The 23,890-nt window shown below is 25.9% G+C and overlaps 1 protein-coding gene across 2 annotated transcripts in view; it reads left to right on the top strand.

Moving 5' to 3' along the window:
* LOC112593083 (inactive rhomboid protein 1) overlaps positions 1-23,890 on the top strand; it is a 59,606-nt gene that overhangs the window by 19,407 nt on the left and 16,309 nt on the right. For both annotated transcript variants that reach the window (XM_025337342.1, XM_025337343.1), the window contains exons 2-4: positions 3,487-3,622; positions 13,370-13,960; positions 21,819-22,715. In XM_025337342.1, coding sequence (XP_025193127.1) covers positions 13,401-13,960; positions 21,819-22,715 — 1,457 coding nt within the window. In that variant the 5' untranslated portion in view covers positions 3,487-3,622; positions 13,370-13,400. The remainder of the gene's footprint in view (positions 1-3,486; positions 3,623-13,369; positions 13,961-21,818; positions 22,716-23,890) is intronic.

The raw sequence follows: 23,890 nt of genomic DNA on the forward strand, positions 1-23,890 counted from the left end.
AAATGATTACCAAATAATACCAGTCTTATATTTTTTTTTAAAATACCTGACAGCGGTAAATTTTATTTTTCTTATAAAATAAGATGTTTTATTATACTTGACGTAATCATTTGTGTATTGAAAATTAAAGTGTTTTTTTTTTTTTTAGGGGGGGAGGGAGGGAGTGTAAATAATATATACTGTTTTGAAAATTTTCAGTTTTCTGATATTGTTATTTGATTTATTTAAAATTCCACACGAGGAAAATTGTTGTTCTTATATTATATATGCGTTTTTTTCTGCTAAACATAATACTTTATGTTAGCAAACGTTCTCTAAAAGTTTCATATTCCAAATATTGCATGCGATTGATTGGATATCAGACATTAAAAATATTTATATATCTATATGATATACTTTAGATTGCTGTTATTAAACTGTTAATATTTATCAAAAGAACCAAATGTAAAAACACAGTAAAAAGTTGAAAACATACTTTGCTATTCTATCTGATTTTAAAATGCAACGATATTTGGATTTGTACAGACATCAAAAGTCAAAGATGTAATTTAGCGTGACGCAGTATTACTTAAAATAACCTTCCTCAAACTAAATTCTTTCAGAAGCAAAGTTAGTTTTCAATTTAGCAATAATTATAATATAACCACTTCAAATGTATTATTGATTTTATAAGCATCTTAATACATTATCGTTATTTATTTAATGTGATAGTAGGTACTTCAAATAGATTTTTGAACATAACTTAAAAATGTATTTGATTCATAAGTACTTTTTTTTTTATACCAGATATATTTATTTTATTGTAAGTTAACTATTCAAAACCATTGCATGTACTATACGCGTAAATAAACAAATGTACTTAATGTACTGTTCTAAGTATGGAAATAAAACCAAACCATTCAGAGTTTAAGTTAATATTTTCTTTCGGCCATTTTTATGCAGTCATTTATTAACCAATTACCTAACTACTACAGGTTATTTCTGAAATAATACAAGTACAATTTCAATATAAACTTATACATTAAATAGTTATTATTCTGGCAAAAAAAAATGTTTTTAATTCATTAACAATTGTGTATTTTAATATTTTTTACATTATTTTATTATTTATATACATTAATCATAGCAATATTAATTGGTATTTTATTTTTTTGAATAGTATATAAATATAATTATAAAAAATATTAATACATTTTTTTTTATTGATATAATCGCTTCAAAAATAAGGGTTATTAGCGTTAAGGTATTTCGTTTATTAATAATATACATTTAATTTATGACAAAACGTTATATTTTTATACTAAAAAGTAAACACGTGCATATACTATATATATTAATAATACTAATTATACTAATAACAAAAAATAACATTTAACAATTTACTTAATGATAAACTAATTTAAAAACAAATATATTATACATTTAATAAATTTATGAATAATTTTGACGAAAACTAATTAATTTAAACATATTCCATCGTAATAAGAATTATAACCACTAATAATAATTATCATTTCAAAATAGTAAAATGGTACTTTTAATCAGGATAAATAACTAATTATTATAAATAAATCATTGATAATTTTGTATAATTTTTTTTTTTTTTATTGAAAATTAAATATTATAATCATTTATTTTGATTGACAAACTAATTTTAATTGAACAGTGAAATGAAAAAATAAATAGTAGATAATAATGAATGTATACTTGATAATCCATTTTTAAAAGTGAATTGGAAAATCAAAATCATATCTTTAGTTAATTATATGATAAATTAATTATTATATAGCGGATATTCTTAAATATTTTAAATAACTTGATAAAAATAATATTTATTCGGTTCTAAATATTAAATTAGTTGGTTAATCCTTTCTTTGTGTTTTTAAATTGTATTTATTTTGTAATTTGTTGTATTGAAAAAAAATGTAGTTTTGATAGTTAGTTATTGCTTAGAAAACATAAAGAAACATGGGATTTAACCATTAAATATGATTGAATATCACTTTTAAAGACATAATGTACAAATTCAATCGAACGATATTATTTTTATAAATTTTCCTTTCTAAAATCATTTAACAAAAACAGTATTACACGAAAGAGTTATATTTTTGTTGGATAGTGGTTTGACATATTATTGAAAAAAATATAATTATTATTAGTATAACATAAGTACTTAAAACTTTGAGATATTTCATACAGAAAGTTTCAAAGTATTTCTTTATAATTAACCAAAGTGAAGCCACTATTTGAAGGGTTGATGCTAACCGTATTTCGGATAAGTAATTTCATTATTTTTTTGACATTTTTGTTTGGGAGAAATTCTTCATTTTTCTGATATCTATTATATATATTAACATATAAATAAATATTAATAATAATAGTTTAAAATCATCAAACTAAGAAAAATACATCTAACGACTAAAAATATTTAAGAAGCATTCAAATTATTTACCTATATAGAATTAAATGCGTATAAAATAATATATGTGTATGTAAAAAGTACAAAATAACAGCAAAATATATCAAAGAAATAAAGTATGGTTAAAATACAGTGAGGTATGCAGAATGATCAATATTAATAATTATTTTAAAATTAATATTAGTAATCCTGTAGGTACAGAGTTTATAAAAACGAGACATATTATATCAAGTACATAGTTTTGTGCCCTTTTCTACTACTTTTTTAAATAAATAAATTTGTTAATACTCACTTGAAATTTTAAATAATTTCTATCAAGTTCTATAAAATAAAAAACTAAAGTAGTATTTAAATTGGACTGAAACTCGATTGAAAAATGTAATAGATGCATATGTATAGAAACATTTTTTATAATACCCATTATTTATTATGTATTCGCCAGATTGTAATTATTTTTACAACTGATTAAAAAACATAAATATTCAATGAAATATAATGCACTGTTGAATTTACATACGTAGATACATATAATTATTTGTTAATACTCGAAAAAATATTGTTTTGTGAGATTTTTAAGTATTTTCTATTGTTTGTAGTTACATCAGATAACAGCACTACTGTAGTTAATTATCAACATAATTATTCATACCTGTACAAACCTTTCATTGCGCTGAACTTAATTTAATATTATATACATTTTTTTTAAACGGTTTAAAAATAATTACTTGGCAATTCTAAAATATTTCTAAAAAATGACAATAAATTGTTCATAAATCAATTTATGCTATTTAAAAACAGTTATAAAACTTAATTTCGTGTAAGGTTTATATTATTTACATACATAAATCAATGTATTATAAACATCGAATAAAAGTAATGAACATATTTTTAACTAGGTATCTATGCCGTTTTAAAAGCAAAATAAATGGACTATATACACATAGGTATTATAAAAATTTAATAAATGTAATAATTATTATTATTGAACCAACTTATATTTATTTCATAGAATAATTTTGTTATAAATATATATATATAAATGAGTTTTTAATTATTATTATTTACAGGTGACTTGAGAACCGAATTCAAATGTTTATAAACATGACAATTTTAATTCAGTAGAGCTGGCACTGTGTACTCAAACGCATCCAGTGATAACATCATTTCTTTTTCACATGGAGAATATCAGCTGAAAAATACAAGGTCAGTAAATATTTATTAATCTATAAGTATTAAAAATCATTTTCAAAAACCAAAAACTTTTGGAAGCTTTGATATAATATATAACAAATAATATATTTATGTAAATAAAATAACATTTATTCCTGCAACAAAATTAAAAACATTAGTTTTTGTGATCCTTTTCAGTTATTAAACATTGATTATTAGTAATAAAATAATATAATTTTAATATATCGCATATTTGTATTATATTTTAATAGTATAAATGTACAATCTTTATTAAGAATTATGATATTTTATTAATTTGTATAGTTTTAAAGTGAATAATATCTATATTTTTACCCCGAAGTGTGTTTATAATGATAATAATAATACATAAATACAATAATAATTTATATGCTTTAGATTAAATCAAAAACTATATTTTTAAATAAAAATTGTTATTATTATAAATTTCTTAGTTAAATATAAACTTATAACAAATACAAGTTTTAATTAAAAATGAAATAACTAAAATATATATTTTATGAATTGAAATTCATACTTTTTTGATGATAAAACATTTAATTTTGAACGATCTGTTAATTAGATATCAAATTATAAATATTTAAAGCACGTATTAGCATAATTATATGTATTGATCAAGAAACTGTTAATGCAATTACTATTCTTAAATAGTAAATAAGAATTATGTATTCTTAAAAAAACAGTATTATTTAAAAAGTACTGTTTCAATGTATTAGATAATTTATCTATTTTAAAAGAAAATAAGTAGGTCAAGTTATTGTTGCGAATGAGCAATTTATCCGAACAAGCTACTTAATCTGAATGGGTCACAGGGGAAAGTTTTTATAGCATATATTGTATATATAGTTACATTTCTATATATATTAAATGACAAAAATATATATATATATATATATACTATATAGCTCAAAGAGTGATTTCAGTTTTCAGAAAAGATGAAATCATGACAAATATTCAGTATCCATTATGTCAATTAATATTTTGTATCACTCAATCTATAACAACATAATTTAATTTTCATTAAGACCATTAAGTATTTTTTTTTAAACCAACTATGCATTAAAATGTTTTAACTAAATTTTATAAAGATTAAACTGTATAATATTCAACTAAGTATTAATATTTGAGATATTAATGATTTTAATTTATAATACCGACTATATTGCGTACTATTCTGATGAAAATATTTTATCATAATATGTTTTATTGTTAAAACTAAGAATATACTCAATCTATAAAATAAGTACAGAAAAAATATTCACCAAATATTGTGGCTGAAAACAAAATTGAGTATCGCTTGTTCGAAAAAGTAAAATAATTATTGTGTCAGAGTGTCTGTCCGTTTAGAATTAAATTAAATCATTATATAAAACTTTTATTAACTTCAATAATATAATTGATTTTTTTTTTCAATGTATTATTCTATCAAAAGTTAAAATAACCGCGAAAACTTATAAAATAATTTTAAAAATTTAAATTTTTGATGCTTATTACAAAAAAGTAATTTTGTAAATCTCTATTCAGAATTTAATTCCGCTATATAAGTTGGTTGGGATTTATTTTGTTATTACCTCTTGTTATATCCTAAGTACGTTTTTGATAAATAATAGAAAATAATAAACGAATAAAATATAGCATTTTTATTCTTTATGATCTGATTGCTAATGCAAAATAGTATTTTATTTTTTTATTTTAAATTATGTTTTTAAAAATAAAAATACATTTTGAACTTAAACTGCAAATTACTACATAGAACATATGCTTTACATATATTTATACATATTAAATATTCAAAAGCATTCTCTATAATTTAAATTCTTTTTTAATAATTATTACACCCATTCAATTTTTTTCGAAAAATAAAATTTATAATACTTATACTTATAAAATCACAATTTACAATATATTTATATAATATTATGAATTTTATACACCTATTTAATATTTTGCATTTAATGTAGCATTAAAGTATATTAAGTTTATTTCAACGAATATTTAATAACATATATATATTAAATTTTAAAGAAAATTAAGTTTATTTTTATAGGTATTTATATAAATATAATAGTTTATTGTAAACAATTTTTCCCGTTAATATATTTTGTATTTTTGAATAAAAGAGTTTACATCTGTATGAGAAAAATGACATTTTTTTAGTTTTCTTAATTCTTATAACCATAAGGTAGTTAGATAGATAGTTCAGTTACATTCTCGCAAAGTATCTAAAATTAAAATGTATTCTAATAAATAATGAACTATAAAAATTCAATATTCAATATTAGTGAGTTCTTAACATTATTTAACAAAATATTCTGCTTCAACATTTAAAATTTAAAATTTAAAAGTTTAAATTAAATTTTATTTTAAAATAACTTGTAAAAAATACATTTATGGTTCATAAAAAAAAAATTAGACAACATATTACAAATAAGTTATCATCATCAGACATACATTAAGATTAAAATAAATAATTAATAGAATGCTTTGCTTAATGAAAATTATTCTATCATAGAATTATGTAAACATAATGTATACAGATTACAGGTGGTGTCTCATTAGTATTACTAATTTAAAATAGTGAGATAATGGAATTTACATTAACTCATCATGACATCTTTAAATTATTAAACTCTTTTAGTGCTCATAGGACTCTCTATATTTGCATGTAAATTAAAATTAATATATTATAAAATATGCAATGTCAACACCAACTATATTAATTTTTTTAGCGTTCTATTATTTTTAAATTAAAGGCATGAAAATATTAGCGCCGTATACGTAATATAATCTAAAAATATAAAAGACTATACAATTTTTTATTATTACTAAATATATTACAATTATATATAGAGGTCGATTAGAATACATAAGACTTGCAGTAATGCATTATAATGTATAAATATATTTTTAATACTTCGGAAAAACTCACAGAAAATAATAAATAATAGGTTCAAAGTCTTATTAATTGATAAACCGAATTTTAATGAAATTATAATAATTTGATAACCGTTTAATTTACTTTTTTTGTAAGTAATATTAATTATTTAATAAATAAAAGAAACATTTTCTCAAAGAAACTATAACAACGAATAATAACAACAAAATTAAGCAAAATATTAAATAATTTAGGTAATATAATATGTAGATATATATAATATATTTTAAGCTCTAAAAACAAGATTATAATTAATTACAATTTAAAATTAATTTAAAAATGAAAATATTCTTTACAATTTGGTTTAGTCTGGCAGATATTTCAAACTCTTTACTACTTTAATTTTAAATTAACAAACAATAGTGAAATATATTACCGTACCTAACATAATAAATGTGAATAAATATAATGCATTTTATTTATTTATTTTAAGTTAAACGCACAAAATTAATATAAAAATATCAATAATTGAAATATTAAAAAAATTAATACAATTAAAAGTGTACTTATAATTTATAAATATGTAAAATCATGAGTAGAATAGGAAATAAATTTCAAAATTACATTCTCTATGATATAGTTTTAAAACCTAAATTTCGTTGTCCATTAATTATTAGAAATGTCTCGTTTAATAATATTATCGTTCTATCCCAAATATTACTAAGGAATTTATGACATTATACTCGATGTATTGAAAATATTTATGAGAATTCGAATTTTAATAAAACTATGAAAGTCCTTTACAAATCTGAAATCAATAATGAATAGCAATAGAGTAGTATTAATTCCATTCCAAAACATAAACAAATATGTACTACATTTTCATGACTAAATTAAAATAATAATAAACAAAATTTTATTTTTACGCTTTTCTTGAACTGATTAATTATCCTAAAAATTAGATAAATATGAAAAATATTTTTTTTTAGAAATAGACTTTCAAATATTTATTTATGCTAATGCGAATTATATTCTGTCTACAATTAACCAAAAATTTTAAATTTATATTGATTTAAAAACTCTCGATTATTAATTATTTATGCTTTTAGAGTAAAACATAACTAAACATCATGATTTCACATAAAAATATAAAGATAAATTACCTTATTTCAATATTTAAAATTCTTATAATTTTAGTAAAGAACAGAAAATAAGAAAACTATTGAAAAAAATAGGATAATTATATTCATTTGCTATACAGATCATTTTGGAATATATTATAAATACGCTGAATAATTACTTAAGACTTAAACCATGATTTTTTAGTATTAATAATATATTATATATGTCGACATAAATAACCTGTAAGATAAATTGTTGATTTCTACGTATTTGAACTTCAATATGAAAAAAAAGATTTAGTAGAAATGAAAAAATGTTTTTTTTTTTTTATACTTGATAAATTTAATATACATAATTTTATATTATAAATGTAAAATATCGGAAATATTTGAAATTTAATACATAATTTTACAAAAGAATCAAATTTTAATGGTTCATTAAAGTTTTTATGAAACTCCTTTTTTAAAATATATAAATATATTATGCTATGTAAAAAAATAAAACAATAAATTTTAACTTGTAAAGCGTGCACATTATGGATTATTTATACGACTATTTTAATAAAATATTCCTTTCCTACTGTTAAATTAATCTACTTAATAATAAACGAATAGTTTACAATGTACATACAGTTAAAATGTGATTAAAGAATTAACCATTTAAAAAAAAAAAATTGCTTCCGAGTTCCGAAATAAATATTTTTTCAACATTATTTACTGAATATTGGCAGTATTTTAGTTGTAAATACTAAACCTTTATTTTAAAATTTTATTTATTTATTTATTTATTTTTTTTTTTTTTTTTGTTAATTTTATTATATTAAAAATACAATTTTAAATTTACTTAGGTTTTTAATTATTTTCAGTTAAAGTTTAAATTACTTTACTGCCATTTTTAAATAAATATTTATACAATATAATATAATACTATAATAATTATACAATCGTAAAACCAATTCGAAAATACAAACTGGGTAAAACAATGGTACAATGGTTATATAGTCTAAGTATAATGAACACTTATCTCTCAGAATTAAAACAATTAACCTTGCAATAAACAATTTAATATAATATATTGTTACCTACATTGAACCACTATGAACTGACTCAAAATATATTGCATACCTTATTTTCTCATCAATATTTAAAACAAAAAAAGGAATCTCTTATGTAACAGCTAAGAAACTCCTACTTAATCTCTTGAAGTTAAATAATCATTCTAACTAATTACTGAAAATACGAAAAAAATTAGAAAGAATTATTGAGAATACTCAGAAAACTCTTAGAATCTTGTGAACTTTCGATTTATTAAGGTAACATCCGTAATCAAAGCCTACCTATATAGTTACTTGCCGCCGTTTTGGGCAAGCTTGTCAAAAGGCCGAAGTGTTGTGGAATTTATATGAAATTTGCGTTTGGAAAATATTGCATTAGACAATAAAAATTAAATGACTCACGCAAAATAATAATGAGTAGAAAAATATTTATTAAATTAGAAAATTATTAATTTTATATAAAAAAAAGCCAAGCGAGCGTAAACTTTAACAAAGAAAAAATCAAAATCAAATACAGAGACAAAAAATGTATATTTAATGAGAACGACGAATCATCATAAATATCGTCCTCTAAATTTTATTTTTTTTTTTTTTTTTTTTACGCTACTTTTAATAATGATATAATGGCAAACCAGCAAGATATTCAAAGTAGTTAATAATAAAAAATTATTATGAACAAACAATATATGACTGTATTTATCAATCAAAAGACCAAACACTTGTTGATGATTTCTCGAATCATTTTCATGCCTCACAGATAGAATTTAGGAATATTGATCGATTACTATTTAATAATATGAAATTCAGTACATTGGAGTATATCCACGTGCATATTCGCTGAACAGTGAAAAATAAAAAAATAAGGAAAATAACTCGTTAACAATTTTTGACGGAACAGATAAGCTGTAGATCGTCTCGGCTTGTTGAAAACCTAGTGAGAGGCTACTGACGTAATATGATAATAATTATTAATATTATTAGAATATTAAGAGGGTAGATGAGAGCTCATAGGTATTTGGACCACAGCAACACAAATCGTGAAGTGTGACTTTCGCATAGTACAGCAAGGAATGAACAATAAATTATAGCAAATGATAAAATATAAAAATAAATACATTTCTAAAATAACAAGTAAATTTAACTTTTGTTGAACATTACAATCTCTTAACCAGGACTCAGGTGATCTCCGAAAAATACCGGATAATATAATAATTTCAAACATTCTTGTACAAATATAATGATTAATGAATATAATATATCAAAAATCAAAATGTAAATAGCTTTGATCAGAAATATAATCATAATCTTTTTTTATTCTAAAATACTACTTAAAATGTTACGTAATGCACTATCTGTAATCCAAATTCAATCTATATAGAGGTATTGTAAGTAACTTTTCTGAACTTTTGTCTCTTGTAAAAACTAATAGAGTGAAACTTCCATACAACAAACTTCTACTTAACATTTTTTTTATTTTACCAATTAGTTTTTAGATGTATCTTTATCTAGCCTATAATAAAAGTAGATTTAAAATATAAATACCTATTATTTGTCCCTCAAATCATTATCCTATGGTCGTAAAAATTGTTTTTATAAATATTGACTAATATAGCAATAATATAATTGTACTATAATATACGTAATATAATTTATATCACAGACAGCTCAAATTAAAAAAGAAAAAGAAAATATATTTGTTGATAATCATTTCATTCACAATCACAGCTATAAAATAATGTTTAAATTCTAACCTTCAATTCTATTAAAATATGTCTCAACATTTATTATACAACGCATGTAATTTAATTGATGGATTTATTTTCCTTCCAATAAATTAGTAAAGTTATTATTATATTGATCAGAAATTGGGCGTGAATGATAATTTTACAAAATGTCATTCAAAAATATTTCCGAATGACATAATATCAAAATGTATGGTAAATATTTGTGATTGATAGTTTTCTTTCAACCATTTTATATCTACAACTTACTTCAAATCTATCAGCGATTGTATACGGTTTTTTTTTTTTTATGTGTAATAGAATACGATGTCATGATATTAATTTATAAAAACGTTAAAAGCAAACAATTTAATATTAAAAACAATATAAATAATAATTTGTATTCATTAAATTTGTATAATAATTATCTTATAATTTAACCAAAATGTTCTGTCAAACTAAAATTTATACATTTAAAATTCATTTTATACTGGTTAGTGTTCTCTTTAAGGTAAAATTGTAAAAATGTTTTGGAAGGGACACCCTGTGTAAAAACACGCATATTTCACAAGTCAATTGACCTCTACCAAAAATGACCACTGACGAGTTTTACGAATTTAAAGTGTTTTAAAATTGAAGTGGCGCGGTGTAGCGATCGATTAAAATCGAAAAACTAGTCTGCTTATATCAAAAGAATTTGTGCAATGAACATATCTTCACTCTCAGTATTGCGTGTTATATAGTGATTTCTATTGTTGTTGGAAGAATATTCAATTCTCACATACGTGACATGCCTGCGTCTCACAATATAGATGCAGAATACCTTAGAGTGCACAATAATAATATGTGAACTAGAACTTTCATGGTAAACTTGCATAACATTATTTGTAAGTAGAAATGTCTAAGATAAGTAAAAAAAATGCAATACGATAAAAGTATATAAATATATTTTTCGTTTGTATTAAAATCTTTTTGAAATTGTTTTTAAAATATTATTTATTTTTTTTTTTAGAAAACGAATATTTACATATTATGCAATATGTAACAATAAATACAATATGTACCTGCCACCTAATACACAACTGTATACTGTACAAAAATTGATTATTTGTATTTAACATTGTTTATAATAATTTTTCAGGAGTTTTACTTTTTTTTTAAGATAGTCTATATTTCATACCAAATAAATATTCTAACAACACTGAAAAAATTATTAAAAATCATTTATAATTCAAGTTTTTTAATGAATATTGAGTAATACGATTTTGCCATATGTACTTTACTACTTCAATATCTTAAACTCTTAAAGTCTACTTCACCAAAAGTTCTTCTACCAGAATATATTGATTTTTTGATTATGACACGAGTATAATTTATTATTAGTAAAACGGTAAGATAAAACAACAGATAATTGTTTTTGATATATTTCTTTTAATGTACTAAATTTATTGTTATGGATTTTACATTTGAATATACCAAAATTACTACTCGATGTGTACATTTTAAAATGATTTATCATGTATTTTAAATTGTAAATAATAATAATATATCACTGATTGAGAAACAAGATTACTGAAGCGTAGGAAAATTCTAAAAATATTCGTGATCTCTGTTTACCGTCAGCACCTACTTTTTTTCGTTCAAATTGAGATTTAAAATAAAAGCAGGAATAAATGAATATACGGTACAGAAAGCTTTATATTAAACGGAAGTAAAAACGCGTGGTATTGATTAAACTTGGCGAGTGAACTTAAAACCTCCAGCCGTAAATTGTTGGTTTTTTTTTTTTTTTTGATGCTACATAAAAAAAAAAAAAACGAATAATTTACCTAGGATTTATTCATCCTCTATATTATATTATCTTAATTATAATCAACACAAAATCATTGAGAAGAAGATATATAAGATGTGTGTATCTACTTCCGATTTACGTAAAAAAATGTAAAATGATACTTAAAACTTAATAAAAATTCACAATTATTATGTAAAAAATAAATATTATTTTATGCATCAATACTTCTGAAATTTACGGTTAAATCATATGAAAGACGTATTAAACAATATTAATTAAAAAATATATTTTTTTAACATTTTGTTTCAGAAAATATTTCAATTGTCTTACAGGTTTATGCATTTAATTATTTTCGAAAAATCATGTCATAAAATATAAAATCCCATATTAATGTACTTAATGTACGAATAGTACTGCACCATTATAATATTGTAGTTTTTTTCGTACAACACTATAATGCAATAACAATTAGTTTTCATAAAAATTTAAAATCTTGATTATAATTTGCATTTTGATTTACCTTATATCACTAGTATTAAAACTTTTAACTACTATGTACTAATTATTATTACATTAACATAAACATACAACTATACAATTATGAATCACATGATTTTTAAACAACTAAAAATATGTAGGTACCTATTTACCTATTTAAAAATCATAAATCTTTAAATGTCAAAATATATAGTAATTTGCATTTACTAACAACGCTATAAAACATTTGATTGTTTCTTATTATAAAATATTTAACATACATACTTAACAATTTCTCGACATACAATAATGACGAGAAAAATTATGCAAATGCACGATAGTCCTTTTTTTTTTAATTAGAAGGTACCTACTATTTATAAATAAAGAATTTTTTTCACATTTCACTCCCTTCCCTTTTAAAAGAAAGTAGGTAAGTATTCGTTAGATCTAATTTTTTATTAGAACTCACTCTCAAACTCGAAATTGAAAATCAAATTGCTTTTTCTGCTATAAAAAGTGACTTAAGACACACGCAATAAAATAAATAAATAAAGGTGAAAAAACACGTAATAAATTTCATAACCATTACATTCTTGCAAAGTTCTAATTTAACCGCAACAAAATAAGGGTAATAGAATTGACCGTCTAAAAACGTACTCAAAAATACATTTAACCAAATGTTCACTGTTGATTGTTTCAGATGTCTTGACAATGACGCCAATGGCGGCAATATGAGATCCTTACCGCCGGGTCAAGATGGAATCGACTACTGTAAAATCCGCAGAGACCGAAACCACCACCACCATCACCACCATCATCACCACAACAATCACCACAGCGTTGGCAGTGGCAGCAGTGGCGGCACGCTTCGTCGGTCGTCGGCATCATTGCTGGAACCACCGTCTCCCGCCGAACGGTACCACGGCACCATCGAGGGCCACTACCGTTTGCATGACCTGGCCCTCGACCGGTACGTCCCACCGCCGTCCCCCGAACGGTATTCATCGGGCGTATCGTCGTCCAGCCGGTCGTACCAGCAACACCATCACCAGCAGCAGTCGCTGGACGATCGGTACTCTTCATCGTCGTCGTCGTCGTGTCATGGCACTACCGTCGGAACAGGAAGTGGCAGCAGCGGCAGCAGCCGCAACCACTATCTTCCGGTATCGCAGAGCACGTCTGAAAGCTTCATGTCGCCACCGTCACCAGTGGCCGAACGGTTCGACTATGCCGCGCGTCACCACGACAGTTACGCCAACGCCGCCAAACGAAACGAATCCGCTTATTCCAGGTAAGCCATTTCCAATTACTGGTGGTTCTACTCGTTTTTATCCTGTGAGTGTGTGTGTGTGTGTGTGTGTGGACCTTAATTCACGCCCGATGATAATCCAGATTTCAATATATTAAGTCATCCTGCCGCACAATATGCGTGTGGACTCGATAAATGAAAAAAAAAAGAACAGATATCTCTATCTCAAATATACGAATGAAAATCGTTTAAATTACCTTTTTAAACTATATATTATTATATACTATCTAGATACGTAAAAGTAAGCTACCTGATTAGATTTTGATCCTCAAAACAGTAATTCCCTAATCCGAAATACGTGTTTGAAACTCCATATTTTACCCTAAACTTCTATACCATACTGATAACGATTTTTTAAGACAAATAAAGTATCCACTATACCTAAATAAATTGGTATTTTTTTTTTTTTTTTTTTTTGTATCAAATACGTAGATAAAATTAATGTTGGGATGAGTATGATATTTTTATATCTACTCATTTAGTCTATATATTGTATTTTAAAAATTATCTTTTCACATTGTTGGGCTTGAACAGTTAATTGCTATACAAAGTTTACCACAAGGTCCTTGAAGTCCCTTTAAACAATATAATTATATATTCCCATGGTCCAATAAAATAAATGAAAAAAAAAACGTACAAAGCTTATTGCATATTCAGTTTTTTTAAATATATAATAAAATTTAGTAATCATATACGAATGATAACTAATTGAAGAATGAAAGAGAGAAACCATATGCGCCCATTTTAATAACTTATGTACAGTTTGTGCACATATCATAAATGAACAAAAATCAAACTTTTTATGCGCATCATCGACTTATAAACCGATGGTCATGTAAAATAATGTTATTGTGATATTTATAAGTAAGTTTAATTCTAAAATTGACTTACACTGTTTTAAAAGATTTTTCTCGAATTTTCCTGTATCATGTCAATAAAATAAATTAAATTTTCTTGATAACTCTATAAAGGAAACTATAATATATTTCTACAAGGACCTGTGAAGAATGCAGATGACTTAATACATCCTACCTTACGCACCAACCGGCCCATTATTCTCGAACAGCACAATTCGTGTCGGACCAGAAATGATCAAAACTCGTGTTAACATTTTACTAATATAGTTAATACTTAATTTCAATACACTGTATAGTAATATGTTCTCGTAGTGAACGTTAAACGACATAAAAATGGTTGTTATAGACCGAGACTCACGACCGAAATTCCGCCGGATAGTTTTATTAGTGCACACGCTCTTACAGACGTGAAAAAGCGCAATCACACAATCGAAAGTCGAATGGTGGGACGGGTGCGGAAAAATTACAACATCTTGTGTTGAAGACAAATCTATGGATAATATTGAGGATAATCGTAAACCTTGTAAACAATATGTATTCGTAAACCTTGTAAACAATATGTATTCGTAAACCTTGTAAACAATATGTATTCGGTGACTCAATATTGATTGGGCCATGCTTACTGTGGTTAGATTGATTAAGAGAACTTAAAACCTCGCCGCATTTTGCAGATAAACGTTTCGGAGAGTATTTTTTTGAAAGTTTTGATTCACAAATTTAGTAATGAGGTCCTACAATCCCGTATGGTCCTCCGTTATAGACCAACAGTCACGGTAAGCTTCACTGAGACGAATAGTTCCATAATCTATATAATATCATATTTTATACTATTATATATATATATATATATATATATAATAACGGTATAATATATACTTGTGGTGAGTACCACGATATTCTTTGTTCGTCATTAATCATCAGTCGTAATCTGGGTTTCTACTATATCATATTGTATAGAGTTAAATATGGTTCAACTTATATATAATGCGTTACAAACATTTTTTTATCTACATATTAGATACACGAAACACAACGAGAAACAATGCAATGGAATACGGAAACCTAGCTTTAAAGTGCTATATACGTATTTAATTATCACCGTGTGCCATGTTAGTCGTGTTTTAACACAATATACCTATGATATCTATATCAAAGAGTTGCGAATACTACTTCATCGTTGTTGTGCGGTAAGATATTTATTAATGACATCTAATGAAATCGTTTTATCTTTATAAATAATACTATTTAATTTGATGAATAACAAGACAATTCTGAACGCTGATTATTTGGTCTATTACACGTAATACATTGATAGTGGAATAAAACATCTTAAAGCTGGATTTCCATTTCATGATTGCATCAGGTGCGTAGGTAGGATTTTATTTTTGCTTGAAAGGATATTTTATAAATTTAAATTTAACTTGCAATGGTTTCACACACTCTTCGTTTCATTCATCTGTCTTCATGATAATATTATGAAATAGAATCATATTATAACAACATATTTATGTATACACGTATATCAAAAGCACTTCGTAAATATATTTTTCGAATAAATACAACCAAACGGGGAGAGAGATTAAAAAACCAAAACACCTTCTAAGCCATTGGATTGCATTATCTCATAATTTCTTTCGTATATTTATATAGAATATTAATGACACGTTACCTATAGGTTAAATAATATTCAATTCTACATGTCACGGCGTTTTAATTTATTCAATGGAAACTCGGCTTAACTTTTTAGGGACCTACTATAGTCTATAAACCGCATTGTATGGTTTGATTTTAAATATATTCAACTTATACATAACTTGTTACCAATGAAATGAGTATACTAAAAGACAAGACGCAATCTAGCGAGATAAAACTTACGACAACGTTTTTCATCATCCGCTTAACTACCGACCTATCAATGTCAATTTTTTTCTTTTTTTTTTTTTTATCAAACCATTAACAAATTAAATGAGCCATATAACTACCATTTCCAGTCCAACGAAATACACAGTTTTTTTTTCCAAAGACTACATGCCATGGTTAGGTAAAGTTAGATTTAGGTTAAACTTAGGTTCTTTGTAGGAATAGTGAAAATTATAAATTGTATCCACATCTATAACGCTATCTATTTAAAATGAATTGTATTTACGTATAACGCATTATTTTTTCAGTTCAAGATACAAAGAATTTGAGAAAAACCTTGGTAAAATTGGTTTATGGTATAATATAAATATTAATAGTTTTATTATATATTATATCGTTACTTTATATAATTCATATTTTTCATAAATTCTATTTATAGTTCACGTATATACTGTTAATTTATGTCTGGATACTTAAACTATAATGTTATTTTGCTATTTTGGCTGACTATGGTATAATTAGATTAGGTGATTAGGTGTAAATTCGAAGGTGAAATAAACAAAAGTTTCTTCGTTTATAGAACATTTTAGTAAGGATAAGATGTATAGTACATATACATCTCATTTAATAACTAACATACTTTGATATAATAAAACCAATCAAAATATGTAAATAGCATTTTTTTACACTTTTAATTATAAATAATTCAGCGTTTGTGCTAAACTATATTTAAACTCTCTAAATATTTTATAAAGGAGATTAAGTACTAATATAATAGTTATAATAAAAAAATTTACTATTAAAAAAGTGTGCAAGTATGTGTGCTTTGCTGTACAGTAAGAGTCGAGTAGATACCATTATAATAGATGTATTAAATTTAAATTGATCTGTCAGCCTAAGATATTTGATATGCCTTAAAGTTTTAATTGACAATTAAATAGACAAATTATTTTGAAACATTATGTTCTAAACATTTCATGAAAATTGCAAGTATCTAAAATTATTTGTTTTCGAATTATACTAAAATAACAAAATTAATTTTTATCAAAAACTAAATTTATGTAAAAATTTCCGTTTTTCCTTAATTTTATTTTCTTGGTTATTAAGTAAAATATTAAAAAATTTTACTTTTATTCCCTCAAAAACGAACTAGATCTAATTCATTATCAAAATCCATTCTTGTAGTTCTAAATTGAAGTTTTTTTACTACCAAAAAATGTGATAATAGTCACCAAAAAAAAAAAAAAAAAAAAAAAAAAACACATCATAGTAAAATCAATATACATTAAATACGTTTCGCTCAAAATCTAAAAACACACATCAATAATTAAATATAAATCAATAATAATGATTATCCTGTATAAATATATTAAATTACTACTAAGATATTTTCCAAATAAATAAGCGTTCTTTTCCAATTTTTAAAATAAACGTGACGTGACCTTTTGAAAAATGTGTGCGCAAACGATTTATCAAATTTCAGGTCAAATATCTAAAATGAGCTCAAACAGTTGACAGCTCTCTATAATACTATAATACTCTAATACTCTATAGTGATCCCTTGGACCTTAGAGGTATGTAATACGGCTATAGCCTGCCTCTTATATACTGAGTTTATAGTTTTTTTTACAGTGAAGTTGGCAAAAAATCATGACATTAATAGAGAGCTCATCAGTAAACACTTTTCTCTGTTTTCCTCACATAGAAAATAGTAAGAAATTCTCTCCGTATTTTTCTCATTGTGATTACATTGTTTAAACTTTAAATTGAGGTATTATAACCGATTATAAAAAATATAAAGGATAACATTATCTGTCTATAGTTGGAGGTTTTTTTTTAATATTATGATTTTAAAAACAATTATAATATTTAAATGTCTTAATTTGTTTAATTATTTATAAATTTTAACTTATTAAAAAGCTTCTGATTAAACACAGATAGCGTCTTTATAATTTTTTTAATAGGTTATAATACCTTAATTCAGAACAATTTAATCTCAATGAGTGGATTATGAAGAAAAGTTTGTAACTATATTGTAATAGGTATATAAAGTAGGGAAATAAATTAAACTGATGTGCTCTCCTAAGAATGAATTAGATAAAAGGATACTTTTTTTGTATTAGGGTTATCTAAAATTTTTATTTTATTGTTCGTATCATAAAAATGAAAACAATAAAACTATACGATAGGAAAACCTATTGATACATACCTATAAAAAAAAAAATAGCAACTTCAATTTAAGCTAAATGTCTAATGTAGTTCTAAAAAAAATATTGGTCTCCTTTACTTTATTGTCTATGTATTTTCAATGATTGTAGGAATCGTTTAAATGATCAAATAATGCTTTAGATCTATTTAATTTTTCTGATGCTATTTTTGACGTACGTTATTATAGTACAGTGAAATATAATACAATAGATTAATTTTCATTATAGATACAATGGACGTTAAAAATGCATTGATTTTTTTTTTAAATGTAGGTTTTAAAATAGGGATCAATACACTTTGAAACGTATACGTTACCTAACAAATTACTATAAATTTACTATTCCTACCTATTTTTTTAATAAACATAGTTATAAGATACCTTATTTTAAAATTTAATTTACGTATTACGAAATATATTTTTATGCATTTCCATTATACTCGTATAATATACGATTATATGAATATAATATTACAAGCGAAACGTACATTACACGTCAACGGAACATATGTTTTAAGTTTAAAGCCATGAATGATTGAGAAAAATATTCTTAAAAAATATAATTACTTAAATAATATGAATAGAGTTAATTACTGTTTCAACCATCTCTGAATATGTTTTTCTTTAAGAACTATAACTCTCAGTGTAAATACATCACTATTTTTAATAGGATAGTGGTTTCAGAATTAAGTCATTGTGTATTACATTTTTACCAATATGCCAATAATATGCGATGTCCTAACGTAGTTACCTATAAAATGAATCCTTATGAAACAAATATATTTTTAATTATTCCCTTTAATAAACTACATAATATCATCATACGTTTATGAAATATTTACATGTGTACGTATAAAATTAATTTAAAATTCATAAAAAATGTTTTTTAATGTGTGTTCAGTTGACAAAAGCTATACTTATGCAAAAAAAAATTGTAATTATACGAGTAAATTAATTTTTATTTTGTTTATACTGCTAAATTTAATGCCTAAACGAGTAACGCGTGCGGGTTTATTATTTTAATACTTCAAAACTAAAATGTATAATAATTGTAATAAAATGTAAATTCAAAAACTTTAATTTAAATACGTGTATAATAAATGTTTTTGTCCTGAGGGGGTCAAACCCAAGACCCCTGTAAATACGCTTCTGAACGTTAAAACTATACACATAATACAAAATATAGCTTCCAGCTAAATCACTAGGTAATTTAAGGTATATTTACTACCTTTAAAGTGTGTATACACGTTATACGTACACAACCTGCAGCAAAATTTAAGATAGTATGACAGAGTATTGATTATATAAGTATTGTATATGGTGTACTTACCCCAAACTTACCTCCACATTCGTGTATAAAATATGTGTTAAATATGCGTAAATACGTATGTGTGTGTGAAAAATGTTCATTTTAAAATTTAACAAAATCATATAAATGAATAACAATACACATGCATATTATAATATTTCCTTAACAGCAAAAAATAAGAAAAATCATTTTTTCCAGTATAATTTTTTCTTAGTTGGCCGAATTTCTCAAAGCTTTTACGAAAATAAACACGCCTTTATATACGTACGTCCTGCACGCAAATATGTACGAGGGTGGTGTATCTTACAATATCAACATTTATTTTCTATTTTAACTGATTTTTCTCTAATAGTTTCAAAATATTATAAAATACGATTTATTCCTTTGTACGGATATAGTTATACGTACTTAAATATATTCCTTAGATTAAATTTTTTTTTTTAAACAATAATACTGAGTATTGATTGAAGATTTCATTACTTTAATAATATATTCATAAATACATATAATGTGGGTCATCACAATAACACGTAATCACAATGTCACCGTAATTTAAAAAAAAAATTGATCACGTGTAAACACTTGTTATCAATACATAGTAAAGCAATAAAGCTGGCTACATATTAATTTAAATAATAGATAATTTATTTTATATGTAGTTAAATTAAAATTTTAGTAAATAACATCAATAAATACGTATGTATAATGTAGTGTACGAGTACGCTCATGCATATTTTAAAAACTCATATGTATCCGAGTTTTTCAACATTAAGCCATTGGAGTATTATTATATTGCACAAAAGTGCACTTAAACTTTGTGTGTTTTTAATTTTTTATTTAAATTTGAACGTTTTATTTTGTTATTTTACAATTTTACATTGTGTATTTTAACATAATCGGGAGAAAAATTCTATCATATATTATATCATATACATTATACAATATACATACATATTATACAGGTAATTTAATACAATAATCGCATCTCATCTCATCTCATTTTTACGTAGATAAAATAAATATAATATCAAATATCTCACAATTATTTGTGTCTTTAATCATTATAGAAGGAATCCGCTTTTCTGTAATTACGAAAACACCCTTTATTTCCCGTGTATATTAATACCGGGTAATATAGAAGTGTCCGTATTGAAAACGTATATCTACTATTGAGGCGTGTTCTTAAACAAAGGTTTCATCATCATAATATGTACTGCACGAATGGATCGACACCACATTTTTTCCTTTTTCCCATGTGTTTATAAACTTTATGTCACTGAAATAGTTATTTCAATGTGTTATGCTATGCACTTAAAAACATTAAAATATGTGGTATAAATAAGAAGCGAGTAAAAATTAAAATTTTAAAAATCGTGTTTGATAATATTGTAAACTGGAAGCAAAAAAAAATAAAAAAAAAACGTTTTTTGAAATTAATGTCTTATCATAACATCTTTGCAAAGAAGTGTGAGATATTTTTTATCTTATTCGGGATGTTCTAAAAAATGTACTACACGCGTCATGTAGGTACAAATACCAGAACTGCCGAATCCCCGCGGCTTAACGAATTACGTATAATAACCATTAATACGGTACGTTTTGTCGCAGATACCACATACCGGCCGAGAGGTTTGTTCCGATCGTTTCTCCTGACGATGGTTACGACGGCCACTACGACCGGTGCGACGACGCGGCGTACAGCTCCCGGAAAGAGGCGGCCGCGCTGTACTCGAGGGCGTCGGCGATCGTGGACGCGATGCCTTCCTCGGCGGCCGCGCTGTCCAGGGCGTACGCGACAGCCACCCTGAGACCGTCGAACCGCTGCTGTACGGGCCCGCTGTACAGCGGCGGTGGCAGTGGCGGATTGGGAGGCAGCGGCGTCGGCGTCGGCGGCGGCGGTGGCGGTGGCGGCGGAGGGTGCGGTTACCAGTACGGCACCGTCGGTCGGTCGCGGTCGCCCAGGGACCTGTCGCCTTCCGGACTGGTCAGACAGCAAGCCGCCCACATGTCTTCCACAGGGTCGCCGCCGAAAGGTCCGTCGAACAGCAGCAGCAACAGCAACAACAACGCGTGCCTGGTCCAGTACGACGCGCACTCGGCCATCACACTGCCCCGGTGCAGTAGCGCCAACGTCGTTTGCGCCGGACAAAACGGTTACGACGAACCGGCGGCCAACAGTTACGGCGGCGGTCACGCGGCCGCGCGCCGCATATCGTCGTCGTGCATCAGGGAGAGCTCGGCGCTGGCGTGCTGTCCGACAGCCGCTTATTCGGGCAACGCCGGGCTGTCCGGCGCCAAGAGTGCGGCGGCCGCGACGTCGGCTTCCGCGGCTGCGGCGGCGGCGGCGGCGGCCACGTCCACTCAGTCGGCCGTCGCCGCAGCAGTAGCGGCAGCGACGACCTCCGCGCAGCCGTCGACTGCCGTCCAAGCTTGCGGCAGCGGAAGCAACGGCGGCAACAACAACAACGCACACTGTCCTCCGACTCAACCCAACAACGCTTCGTGGTAAGCATATACTATTATATGATATTATTAAAACGTGTAGCGATATAGGTTTCCAGTGTCTTCTCGAAGACGGAGGGAGCAAAATATTAAGTCAATCGACTTGAATTAAGTCAACGTTAAGCGTAGTAGAGCACACATTACGTAGTCAATAGTTGATAACAAACAATATATACAGTAGACGCCGCTTATAAGACTCACTTTGGGACCAGCACAAAGTGAGTCTTATAACCGGATGAATCTTATAGGCGAAGTGGAAAAAAAAAAAAAATTAATTACGTATTTATAAATTTTATTTTACTACATATTTTGCTTTGATTTTAATACATTAACACATATTACATATTACATACTTTATTATTGAATAAATTTAATAATCCCGATAAAAAAAAAAAAAAAACTAAAATTACAATCGTTGTAATTATCGTTGCGATAAATGTGAACTTTTATCTGCGATAAAAATTATTATACGTTATAAGGTACCAACAGAAACTAGAAATAATCAGCACGAATATTGTTTCATTTTTCAAAACCAATTTATTTCTAAATTATAACCAAAAAAGTTTATTTTCTACTATTTATTTTACGAAATTTGAGTCTTATAACCGAAGTGTTGAATCTTAAAACCGATTTTTTTTTTTAATGTATTTGGATACGTCCGGACCGTTCCAGACGATTTTGAGTCTAATAAGCGACTGAACCTTATATCCGTGAGTCTTATAAGCGGCGTCTACTGTATATATATTTAACTTAAATAATAATCGTGGTTTTAAGTCAATATGGACACGTAATAACTGAAAATGCGTTCTATGCTGTACCTATACTGTTATCTATTATTTGTTGATTTTTTTTTTTTTTTTATAAATCAATTCATATTATCTGTTGTTTAATTGAACAAAAAATATAATTAACGAATTACTTTAAATTATACGGTTATAACTTATAACTTTATAAGTAATATGTTTTCTATACATGTTATGTATTATTTATAAACATGATTTTAATTTATCGAATTATTTTTTAAATAACTAAAAAAAGGTAATTTGTTTAAACGAATTATTTTACTAGTTAATAGTTAGGTCATAAAATCAATTAGTCATATCTACCTTTGTGGTTTCTTATGATCAATAATTGGAATTTTTTGTGTAGAAATTCAAGTCGGTCATTAGTTGTAACTA

This window comes from Melanaphis sacchari, unplaced genomic scaffold (genome assembly GCF_002803265.2).
Source record: "Melanaphis sacchari strain LSU unplaced genomic scaffold, SCAv2.0 Contig1_pilon_pilon, whole genome shotgun sequence".
Taxonomy (NCBI): domain Eukaryota; kingdom Metazoa; phylum Arthropoda; class Insecta; order Hemiptera; family Aphididae; genus Melanaphis; species Melanaphis sacchari.